The sequence below is a fragment of the Ixodes scapularis genome, unplaced genomic scaffold, assembly GCF_016920785.2.
Source record: "Ixodes scapularis isolate PalLabHiFi unplaced genomic scaffold, ASM1692078v2 PGA_scaffold3__209_contigs__length_174095766, whole genome shotgun sequence".
NCBI lineage: Eukaryota > Metazoa > Arthropoda > Arachnida > Ixodida > Ixodidae > Ixodes > Ixodes scapularis.
Window position 1 is genome coordinate 95,862,765 of NW_024609868.1, and position 12,635 is coordinate 95,875,399.

A 12,635-nucleotide genomic window follows, 5' to 3' on the forward strand; every position below is an offset into this window, starting at 1 on the left:
AACTTGTCAAAAAAATAAGACCATAGTATTTTTTATTTTTTATTTTTTTTTGCTGCCAAGTGTATTTTGTCTATGTAAATATCACATGCGTCCACAATGTTAGTTCTATTTGTTTTGATGATATTAGACTTATGGGGACGTCGGCTGAACCACTGCACAATGCCGGAACAACCGATATTGCGGAACGTGAGAATCTGAAACTTTGAATGATAATCAGAAATGCTGCAAGCGCAAGTTTACAATTTTGGCTTGCGCTCCCGCGGCACGAGCACTTTTTCAGCGGAAGTGCAATCGAACACAAAAACCTAACACTTGTACCCGTAATTGTGCTGAAATTCCACAACTTTCAACAGAGGTCAAACTTTTGAAAGGGTCTATTGAGATTTCCAGAAGCACTGATCGTAGCTTGAGCGTTACATGCGACTCCTGTTTTATATTTTGCACTCCCGTACCCTGAAGGAATATTTCCTCCGGCCGTCCACTTCTGCCACCAAATAAGATGACATGACCAAGTAAAGAGAAGCGCAAAGATTCCTCCCAATGGAAGAGTAAAATGGGACACAAATGGTTCTTGTATATTATGCCCTAGTTCCCTAGAGCGACAAAAAGGAACAATCGGCACCGATAAGCCTCAAGCAAATGTAGCAATCAATCCACGCCCCAGCCCGTTTTGATCTGAATGAGCATCGTACCGGCGTGCGGTCGCGTATCACTAGTGCGTGGTACACGTTAAGAAACCCAGGCTAGCGGCTGTATTGCACTGAATAAATTGCTCATCTACAGCTGAGAGACAAGTCCCCATTATAAAAACTGTAGCGCAAAGGACGCGACACAAGAAAGAGAAGGATGCAGTACAAGTCACAGCAAAGTCAGCAAATGAGAAGTCACAGCACAAGTCAGCAAAGGACGAGACACAAGAACGAGAATGGCACAGCACGTCACCAGTTGAGGCAGACTAACTTTACGCTGTATAAACATACAAAAACAAATGAAGCACGCACGCAAAGCAGAAGGAAGAAGAAAATGACCTTGACAGCAGTCCAGCTTTTCCAGACCTCCGCAATTTTGGTTGTTTCTCACTCAATCTTTGTCATTCCTGCATTCCCAACTAACCAAGAGGCCTCTACAACGTCTTCCACCTCGTTCCGGAGTGGGTAACCACTTCGGCCGGCGGCCGATCATGCCTAACGCCAACCACGACAACGCTGAGCAGAACACGGATCAGAACAGCAACTTGAGCCCCAACATCCAAGCCATCATTAGTAAGATCCCTCCAACTACGGACAATGACCCAATCCTAATGGACGCCCAGGATTGTCCGGACGGCCAGATTCCAAACCCGGATGCTGCTCTTGACGACGGTGGCGAATGGTATCCAGCCTGTGCTCCCCGAAAACGTCGGTACAAGGAAACATCCAGTCAAGACTCAGAAAAAGACGCTCCCCGGACCGAAAGCCTCACCGTAATATTTGTGCCAACAAAAGAAGGTGACCGCATCAGCAGTCTGAGCAGCCTAAATCTGTCAGACGGTTTAGATTTTCTCTGCCCCGAGTGCATTGACCAAATCAGACCAAATGTGCGTGTGAGCTTAATTGCCATGTATGTGAGAAATGGATTCAACACAAGAGCACTGCTCAAATGCACACGCCCCGGCGGACCTCCAGTGAAGGCGTACGAGGGTCTTGCAGGTCACAGTCGAAGGTGTGATCAAGAACGTCGACGTAGTACATCCTGAAACAAAAATTGCTGGACGACTGCGGTCTGATACGGAAATCGCTCGAGTACGTCGTTTCGGCTCCACTGAGAGCGTATGAATCACATTTCGTGGAAGCAAACTTCCAAGCCATGTTCTTCTGCGGCAATTCCAGCATCCAGTGATGGAATTCCACCACCGACCGAGTCAATGCTACCGGTGTGGAGGCTTCGTACACTATGCTGTCAAGTTCAAGCGTTCCGTTGCTTGCAACCACTGGGGTGAGAACCGTCCAACAATTGACGAAAAAACAAAACAGAAATGCACCTCCACGACTATCAAATGCGTGAACTGTGGAGAAGAGCATAAGGCAACATCCCAAAATTCCAGAAATGGAAGAATGAACGAGACATTCTTCACTAGTCGAAGGTGAACTCTGTCGATCTCCGGACTGCACGAGCAGCTATACAGAACCCCAAAAGTAATCCCACGCAGGACGGCGCTTCGACCCCTTGCCAAAGAGCTCTGGAGAGAGGGGCTACAAAGAAATACTTCGTGCCCGAGAAAATTTCTGTTCTGGAAGCTAAAGGAGTTGTTCCAGCATCATGCGCTTCAACATCCGCCTCAGCATCCGTCACCGGCACTACACAGTCAATGATAGCAAAAGGAATTCAACAGTCGCCTCGCACTCTACCAAAGTCCCTTCCACGAAAGCAAACTGTTGCACACAGCAACGACCCTATACCGGAGGAAATGGAGTGTGATACTCACCAAGCACATACGCCTTCCCAGGAGAACATTTGCAATTTCAAGCCTCCAACAACGAATGCCAAAAATCTAAAGCCATCTTCGTTACCGACTCCAGATGTGGACTTGCTGTTCATTGTCAAAACCGCTGCCCATATGGCATGTTCTTTTCTCACACCCCTACAAATACCATGGGCATGTGGTCTACAATGTGTGATTCAATTCGTCATTGACCAGTTGGACATCTATTTCACCAAACAACAGTGAGCCACAACGGAAGATTTCGAAAACCCCAAAGTAGAAAACCTAAACTACCCACTGTGCTCCAATGAAACGTACGTGGCATTAGATCTCGTCTTCCTGACCTTCGCCAGTACCTTCTGTCAAACAAAATACACTGTTAGAAAAACTCCTGTCAAAGTATGGGACACATACATGCTAACCTTGTTGCCACAACATGTACTGTATTACCGGACTACAGAACATGTTCCATACTTCTTTAGTACGGGACATGTTGTTGTTGTATGGGCAGCCAGAATAAGATCCATACACGATCATCACGGAACAAGTAGCGTATGCTACAGGAAATGTACCATCATGGCACACAGCAGCACATGTTCGGTTGCAAGCCATGCTAGAACGAGTACCATTTTTACGAAGTACATCACATGTTCCAGTGCGTCCAAAATGACAAGGTTACATTTCTTGTACTTACGGAAAAAGTTCAGTCTTGTTTGTGATAGTACTCGCCCCATTTTATGTTACTGCCGCTATTCACGAGTCCATCCGGGCTTTGTATGTCACATGCCAAGCTTCTCCTTAAAAAGGTTGATATGTGACATGCAAAACAGGGATCTCCTGACAGTTTGCAGGCGCAACTTGATGCAAGTCTTTGCAACATAAAATTACCTGCAATGCGGAAATGTTCCCCAAATTTGTATGGAAAATTTGAACTGTCGTATCTAATGCGAGCGCTAACCTGAAAAACAGAACAATGAATCTGTGACATACATACTTAATAGAACAGCCAGGAATGCTATGAGAAAGTGCTCTCATGCTACGTCAAGTTTAGAGATCATTGTACATGTAGGGACGGGGATAAAGGCATATAAACATTTGTAAACATCCTTATAAAACTAATTTCACGCTTGGTCGTTTTGGTTCCAAACCATAGCAACGGACCCCTTGCGAAGAAGACTGAACAGTTTGCTGCTTCAAAAATATTTACATTTATTATTTTTTTTAAATGACTAGAACACATACACAATAAGAAAACATTTCATGCCGCAAATATATTTGGGGCAGCTCAGCCATAAAAAGAAATATCAAAGCGAGCAGTCTACTAAAGAAAAATGTCACAAAAATTATGCTGACAAGCTACACCTCGAAAAGAACCATCTTGGCCTATGACAACAAATAGTAATATTAACGATAGAAAAAAAAATTAATCTAAACAAGCACCGAATTTTCTTTCCACTTCTTTCGGAACTTCGAGAACTCTTGGAGGGCTCCCTGCGCCTTCAGACGCACCAGAGCAACTTTTCTTCAAGACTGCCGGGGCCCCTCCTGTGGGTTCATTGCCACAAGTTGCCTGAAAGAAAAAGCACTTAAATAATGGGCGGGATTATTTAGAGGAAGATGTCTAACAGAAGCTAAGGAGTTCCTGACTCCTTCTTTAACTTCTCTATCGGTTAGTAATGCAATCTGAACGAATTCTAAATCTTGACTATAGTATACTTTCAAGCCGAGACAAACGCCCCTAATCTGGACAGTCCGTGCACACACCATGAGCCTCCAAGTCTGATCCTTGCATCAAAACAAATTTTGGTTGTACAAAAAAAAAAACATTTCCCCCCACTGGCATTAGTTCTCAGTAATAACTGCGCACATTTCGGAACTTGCGTGAGCACAGAACGCTAAGACATTCTACAACCCGAGACGGAGGCTACAAAGGAGGACAAACACATCCATCTCAATTGAGACGTATGTCTACGTAACCTCCATCCCGGGTTGTAGAATGTCATATTAACCAGCTCGCCTGCCTAGTAACGTTGTACACAACAATACTTCGGTTAAAAAAAGAAATTCAGAGTGCCAGTCAATGCAATATTAAAAAAAAAGCTTCCCTGAAGTGCTTAAGCAGAATATTGTGCTTAATATTAGAACACTGAACATTCATGTCTTTTGGTTCATATTACTTATTCTAACTGATAAGCATAGCCCGGTCACAGGTATATTTATGTGCCCCTGCAGAACAAGGGCCCATGCATTTGCAGCTGAGTGATACTAAGGCGGGTTAAAATATAAGTTGCACGTACCGTAGGATGCATAAATTCTAGTATTGGTTCTATATGACAATATATCTGAGTACCAGATTCATATTTATTCATTATATTGCAACATAATAATAGGATTTAAAAAGAAGCGGTCCTCCCCGCAGCACATCCAATTAATGTGAGTAACGAATTGTAAAGCGAATTGCGAATTGCCAAGCGAATTGTAAATAAGGGTGACTAGAAAGCAGCACATTAACATTAGATCTTTGCCTTTCTTAGTGTAAAGTTTCAACAAAAACATGGTTCAACATGTTCCAGGTTGCTGTTGAAGGTGCCAAACAAACACAAACCCTAAGGCGAATATTCTGCTCTACAAAACATATTTTTTTCCAAATTGCTGTCGAAGGTAAGACACTTTGCTTGATGTAATTGGCAATGCCTCAGCGACAGTGTGACCAAGCTGAATGAAACCCTTAATATTTACATGGGAATACTGCAATACGTTCGAGGAATCGTTATGCGTCTGCTATGCTGTTTTTTTGTTGTTTTTTTTCTTTATAGATTTGTTTAAAGAAAAGTCATGAAAGCTACACTTACGCGGTTTGTGCGAGTGAGTTATACGCCCAGGGGGACATTACCGGGGTGGCTACTCTTCGCGATAAGTCGGCTAATTAATTGAAATTCGTTAATTATATTTTAATTAGTGGAAGTAGTCGTATGTTTCCAATTAGATATTTGCTGAGCGTCGTTCAGATCCCCTGGATCAGTAATTTTTGAAGGACTTTGAGCGCGTGAAAAGCGCAACAGTGTGCTGAAGTTACTACTCGTGGAGCAGGTACAAGGCTGGGGCTAGCTAAGAGACGGAAAAATCGCGCGGGCGCCTTACCGCAACCGCTAGCCTCGTGCTCCACAAGTGGTAACTTTATTGTACTACTACACTTCTCACGCGCTTAAAGTGTTTCTGAAAATGACTCATTTAATGGCTTTCGATAACACTTAGAAAGTTTTTAATTGGAACCATATGTCTATTTTCACTAATTAAAAAGTTAACCAATTTTAATTAATTAGCTGACTTATTGCAAAGATTAGCCACCCACACAATGTCCCCCTGGGCGTATAACTCACTCGCACAAACCGCATGAGTGTAGCTTTCATGGCTTTCTTTAAACAAATCTGTAAGAATAAAAAAAATCCTGTATATGCACAGTACTCAGCAAAGGAACACGCGACTGTATTACCTCTTAAGATTACATCAATCTATGACGTACCGCACAAAATTGTAGCATTAAGCGTTCGGCCACCGACAAGTTAGCACGTTTATGAGGTAATAACAGTTTGTGTGTTCCTACAAGTTTCGGAAACATTGCACATTGCCAAAGGAAAACAGTGTTTGAACTTTTTGACTTGTACCCTATACTGTAAATGACTTATTTTTCGCGGGCTCAATATTTCGCGATTGAGGTAAAAGTTGAAGATTTGGAATAATTCGCGGGTTCTAATTTTCGCGATGCGGCGGGATCCCAATATAGATTCCAATGTGTTTACATTTTACCAGAATCGTTCGCGGGACCTATTTCTTTTTTTTTTTTCTTTTTAATTGTAGGCGATTCGGGAAAATTAGTATCTTTCAAAAAATAAGTCGCGTATACAGTCTTCGAAATCTCCAATTCTGAGCCCAATTGGCTTTGCCGGAAATACGTTGAGGAGCAAACCACCATTCAAAGGTATGCCAAACTGCTTAGGATGTTGGCAAGGACACGATAACAGATTAGGTATATAATTTATTGCTAACGGCCTTTTATGTCATTAACGCTGTCAAAAATTACTTATCAGTTATTGCTGCTTCCCAGACAAAAATAAATCGCCTATTTATTTCTTCACGAAATGCAATATCCACTTGACAATTCAACCACTTGAAGGATTTAGAACTGTCCATACGATACATTTTTCCAAAGCAAATTCACAGTGCAAATTTTCATAACTGAAAGGCACATTCATAGTTATCTCTAAACGAACTTCAACGCTGCTGGCAGCTCAGCAGAGTACTTTAGGTTGAGACAACAGTATGTGGTGTACATCAGCTCCGTAGCAGAGAAGAAGCTGACGCCTTCGAAGCACCTGGTGCCATCCAGTGGCAGTTGAAGATGCTTCTGCCTGAAAAAAAGTAGATATTTTTAGTCATAAAGGAACGCTGAACCAAACGTTTATGATTGCAATTGTGTTTGAGAGCATTAATACCTAGGACTTTTGGGAGTTATACTATTTTCAAACATGGCACACCTTTTCAGTTTTTATCTGGGGAGATTTTCAGTTTCTTCCGGTTAGCATGTATACCCATGAGTTTGATCGCTTTATTCTGGTGATATGTATAGTATCTTCCTTTAATTCACAACGCAAAACCGCACTCCGTTGCGGTGAATGAACTTGATACGCGATGAAAACAAGTCAAATCCCATCCTCTAAAAAAAGGGAACTTGACACGCAAAACCCAATTACAATTCACGAGCATGCTCATGAATGTGCGAGGCTGCATGCACAATGCGCGAGTCTGGTCGCATATTCACAAGCAAGCTCGTAAATTGCGTGGTTGGTTAGGTCACGATAGCGAAAATATTTGTTTGAGGGCTGTGCAGTAATTTGTATTGGCAGAGCAAAGCTCTGCCACTATGGCCAGGATTCGACTCGTCCAATGAAAGAACGTTAACGCGCGTCGTGAGTACAGCAACTTCCAGTAGAGCTGCACGACGCCGTGCGTGTAGCAATACTCTACATAAAAAGGGTCTCCCTCTCACGCCATAAGCGGGAGTTCACTCTGAGCATGCGCAGCGCTCAGAGAGCTCCAATGTGTCGTCGAGTGAATACCACCTATTACATTAGAGGTTTCGACTCGACCGGGGTAATTTCGAAGTATATTCGTCTATCAGTAGCCCGAGTTAGGGTGCCTCAATGTCCCTCTGTTTAGGGTGATGCCACCCTTTGTAGTACCAGATGCTGACAGCACGCGCTCACGGGGAAAATACAAAGAAATCGACGAAAACAAAAAAATGTCGCCATAGCACAGTCAGCGCCACAAACGCGTGCCGGGACACGCTCTGTCACGCGCTTCTGAACAAAAAATAAAAATAAACGTGTTTGACAAAATGGCGAGATGCCACCACCCTAAGCAAAACGCACATGAAGGCACCCTAGGCCGAGTTATTTCAGAAATATCAGTCCCGAAAAAATGCCATCAATTTAGTCCACAAAACACCTGGAGTGACGGAGCATCCGCGGCGCGCACACGAGCATTAGCAAGACGATGATTGATTACTGGCACAGCGCGGATAAGTTTACTGGGCGACTCAAAATATCGCACGATAATGCGTAGCTATTCCTAAGATGCAAAAGCCTGCATTGTTTCTCTGCATCAAGCAGGTGCCACCTTTATTTGACCGCATATTCGAAAAGCTGCCAAGAACTCTCACACGGTCGAGAAGCTGAGAAACGCAGTGCTCCGCTATGCCTTTCAAACGCATAAAAAAAAAAAAAAAAGTTAAAAACAAGCCTTTTTAATTGAACGCTGTATTGAGAATATATTACGCTTTCGACCTTAGGAATATACTTCGTTCCTTAAAACATAAATGACCAATGTTCACGTCTTCTAATCCGATCTTCCCTCATTCTCCAATTGCCCCATCCCCCTCCCCGATCAAGCGCTGAACTTTGAACAATGTGAGGTTGAAGTTAGCGGCGAATCTAGTTTAATTCGACGCGCTTAAAGCCTAGTTCACATGCAGCGGTTTTGGCCCTAGAGCGGCGGGATTTCTGCCGTCGCGGCGCTCTGGCCAGTACTAAAGTCACTGGATCCTGGGAAAGTAGCGCCATTGCCTTCCCTACCTGCTAGCCGGACACAAACAGATACGAACATACAGGCGACCCAAACCTAGCAGGGCGATTGGCTAATTGGTCTACGTTGCCAATGAAATCGCCATCTTGGTCCATTTAAGTCTTCGAAGCGTCTAGAGGGTCGTTCTAAACCAGTCGCGCTAAGATTACCATAGAGCATCATCGTACTGAAGGCGTTCCTCGCCAATATAAGAGTCTTTGGCACTCTGTATGCAATCAACTTATTATTCAGGCCTATCTCCATGGATCTCTTAGAATTATATTGTTCTTATTGCTTATTTCAATACAGTAAACTTATTTTTCAGTGCCTCCAAGCACCGACACAGCATCTGGTGCTGGTACGAAGATGTACGCCTGTTTCGCGGGTGTGTGGTTAGCAAAATCTCGGTATACACAAAACCACTTCATAAAGCTACACGTCAGCAGCGAATCTAGATCGGCTCACCAAGAACGGAGGGGTCAAGGAGAAATTGCTCATTTCACGGACCAAGATGGCTACTACACGGGGAGCTTGGCGTTACTTTCCCAGGATTTAGTGACTTTAGCCAGCACCAGCAATTCAGTGGCACGAGCGCCGCGACGGCAGAAATCGCGGCCAAAATCGCTGCATGTGAAACACGCTTAAGTCACGCATGTTTACAGCGGCTTGGCGTAATAATGCGGGAATATTGCGGAAACCGTGCTCTCCTAGTGCCCAACTACTAAATAGGGTCGGGCAGTATGTCGCCCCGAATCAGGAACTATAAAAGGCCTAGTCTTATGCGGCTGGGAAGACGAGACGCTGCACGATGGGCATCCCGAACTTGGAATATACGACACCTTTAGAGATAGTAAACTAACACTGGTGTTAGGAACAACTTAACGTATACGTACCTTGGAAAACGAAGCCGTCAACGCACCGTAGAACGCCGCTGACGACGCGACAACAACGCCAAACTCGCCTTCCGAACGGGTAGCAGCATTCCGCAGCCCCCGGGCCTAGAGCACTATATAGCTCCTACGGAGCAGAGTAGCGCAATCCTTTGAACCCCGTGTTTTGCCGACAACATGGCCGACAGAGCGGCTCGGTGCGAGCCACGTGGTACTTCGGGTTCCAGGAGGCGGCCCGCCCTATGGGAGAATACATGGAGATCTACATAACACGGCTGATTAAAAAACTAACGGCGAGTTCACATTTTTCAAAACTAGCCTGTCGTGAAGTTAGTATAAAGCGCTAAACACTTTATCAAAGTTTTAATAATATCGGATGCGTGTGCAAATTTTGAGAAGGCAATTTCCAAGGCAATGGCGTTTGAAGCAGACGATTTTTGCTCGCAGCGGAGATGGGCTTTTCGGGTTGGCCGGAGCGGGTCACGTGAATGGTGTGAGGTCGCCGTGTCGTCTGCTGCATGATGCCGCTCAGGCAATTTTTTAAAAAAAGTTACGTCCTTGTATGGCACAAAACTTATCGCATATTATTCGAAAATGTTTCATTATTATGTCAAAAATGATTTCCATTCCGCACATCCCCACAAAACTGAAGAAACAACGATTTTTTCACGTTCTCCTTGCATTTCTGACCGCAGTTGGAACGCGGGCGTTCGCCGCTAGTCGCCGAGAGACGGCGTTCTAGATTGCGCTACTCCAGAGCCGTGTATTGGGAGAGTTTGGCCAATAGGCGGAGCAAAGGCTTCCGCCAGCGCCGAATATTCCCCTCACGCTTGAAGCGTAAACTAAATTTGTGACACACCGTCAACCAATCAGGAGACCACGACGTCACAATATTGCAAACGAAATTTAAAGCGTGAAATAGAAGCGTTCAATCTCGGCCTCTCTACTCCATCTCACAAATGTCGGCAATGAAGACAAAGGTACAGGCGCGTGAGCCTAGCTCAGCAAAACGCTTTTGTTTGTACGAGAACTCGTGCATATAGAGGCACTTTCCAAAGCCACGCGCTCGTGCCCCTGCCTTTGTCTGCACTGCTGATGTTTGTTCGCTCTGGCCGGCTAGCTAGAACAGCGTCCTGAGACTGGCTGAAGAAAAAAAAAAACAGTGCAAAAGGTGGGGCGCGCGAGCGTCTTGAGACGCGGAGTCCCGCTCGGCTCGTGCGCTGGCTTTGGCAGTGCTTTCTTTCCCCGTCTCAGCTGAGACGCTGTTTCTAGGAAGTCGGCCCTGGTTTGGAGCGCACGTTCGTTTTTTCTACACTTGAATATTGGCGTGACGAAAACCTCACATGCACAAAGTTTTCAGTCACCGAGAGTTAAACCTTATCACTCTAGCAACGCTAAAACGGCTTAAATTAGTCGTGTCTCAAATCTAGAGCTCGCGACCACCACTAGGCGCTGTTTCGAGGCCTGTGGTTAGTCCCGAGATGCTCGCCTATTCAAACCAATGTATGGCCAAACTCTCTCAATAAACGACTCTGCGCTACTCTAAAGCCCCTCGATATGTTTTCGTTTGTCTTTGCAAGTAGCGCCAAATGCGCGAGCGCACATGGCCCAGGTCTCGAGCGGCCCTTGGAAGCAAATGGCGGCACAGCATTGAAATGAGCGGCCCTTGGAAGCGAATGGCGACGGAGCACCCGCTCGTGGCACGTGTCTTGCGCATTTCCACAACAATGGTTGGCGGTACATGTGAAAACTTTACGCCACTCTGCTCCGAAGGAGCTATATAGTGCTCTACCCGGGCCCACGCCGGCCGGCAGCGGCTTGCGCATGCGCGAGAGAGAGATGTCTTCCTTCGCGCGGCGTAACTCGGCTCACGGGCGCTGCACTTCCGCGGTCTGATTGAGTTCCATAAAAATTCCTGGATATCCGGCACTTTTGGGCGCGTTCAATTCGCTTATACCAGTTGAACAGACTATAAACTGTAATCTTGTAAGGCTTTTTTTATTGATACGGATAAGCTCATACTTATTGCTTAAATAGCACATTTCAATGCATATGGTACAGTTCCCGTTCTTGAAAGCAAACAGCATATTATGTGCATTTCCAGAAAACGGCACATGTTCTATTCGGTTTTTCCACGTAGATTGATGGAATTTTCTAACAGTGTAGACATTCTGGCCCTTCAAGAGCCACGTATTTGTCTTGGAGATTGCAGACTTGCGCCATATGTGATATACCTAAATGCATCAAAACAAAACGACGGCCAGTCTCGGGCGGCACTATTCGTCCGGGCAAGCATTTATCAAGAACCCCTAGACTTATCCTCAATCGCAAAAGCAGCAGCGGAATATGTCGGTTTCATTAGTGTCTACACTATCATTAGTGTCTACACTATCTATCATTAGTGTCTACGTTCCTCCAAACGTCTGCTGGGATGCCGAAGAGCTACGCGAGATGGAACATGCCTCTACGGAGCACCTTGTTATCTGTGGAGATTTTAATGCCTATAACAAGCTATAGGGCGACAGGCAGACTACACGAAGAGGAATTCACCCGAGATTGTAGCATCGTCCTTACACCTTCAAGCGCTGAATGACGGAATGAAACTTTTGTAAGACCGTGAGCTAAACAGAGTGTCTTGGATCTCTCTTTTGTTTTACCGAGTATAAGAGCAGAGTGGAATGCTCAACCCAACACATGGGGAAGCGACCATGTTCCCATAATAGTCACTTCACCAAGACCTCCGACGCCAATGTACAAAGAGGTACGCGTCACCAATGGGGATGCAATTAGGGCTCACATGGGAGGACATGTGGTTAAACTTGGAGGAGATCCATACCCTGCAATTGCTCACGATGTATCCCTGGCTACGAAAACGATCCGTGTTCCTATCACCCATCTTAGTCCCGACCTCACGTACCTCAAGCTGCGGGCGGCCCGAAGGAGAGCCGAGCGGTGAGCTCGCAGAACGAGCAATCCCGCAGATTGAATAAGGGACCCACAACTTGATGCGGCTTTCCGCCGGCACACATCCCGGCTCCAACGGCACCAATGGGACCAACGTTGCTCTTCCCTAGGATCAGCGTCAGGTATTTCACGTGCATGGAAGATGGCCCAGACACCATCATAGAGAAAAATGTGAAGTCATCCAATCGCAGGTCTAGCAA

The 12,635-nt window shown here is 45.3% G+C and overlaps 1 protein-coding gene across 1 annotated transcript in view; it reads left to right on the forward strand.

Annotated features, from left to right (window-relative positions):
- Window positions 1–1,180: 1,180 nt before the first annotated feature.
- The window catches only part of LOC120844825, a gene marked incomplete at its 3' end in the record, with an annotated part of 35,133 nt that continues 23,678 nt past the window's right edge, over window positions 1,181–12,635 (forward strand). Inside the window, exons 1-2 of the mRNA XM_040216777.3 lie at window positions 1,181–1,582; window positions 1,689–1,781. Coding sequence (XP_040072711.3) covers window positions 1,181–1,582; window positions 1,689–1,781 — 495 coding nt within the window. The remainder of the gene's footprint in view (window positions 1,583–1,688; window positions 1,782–12,635) is intronic.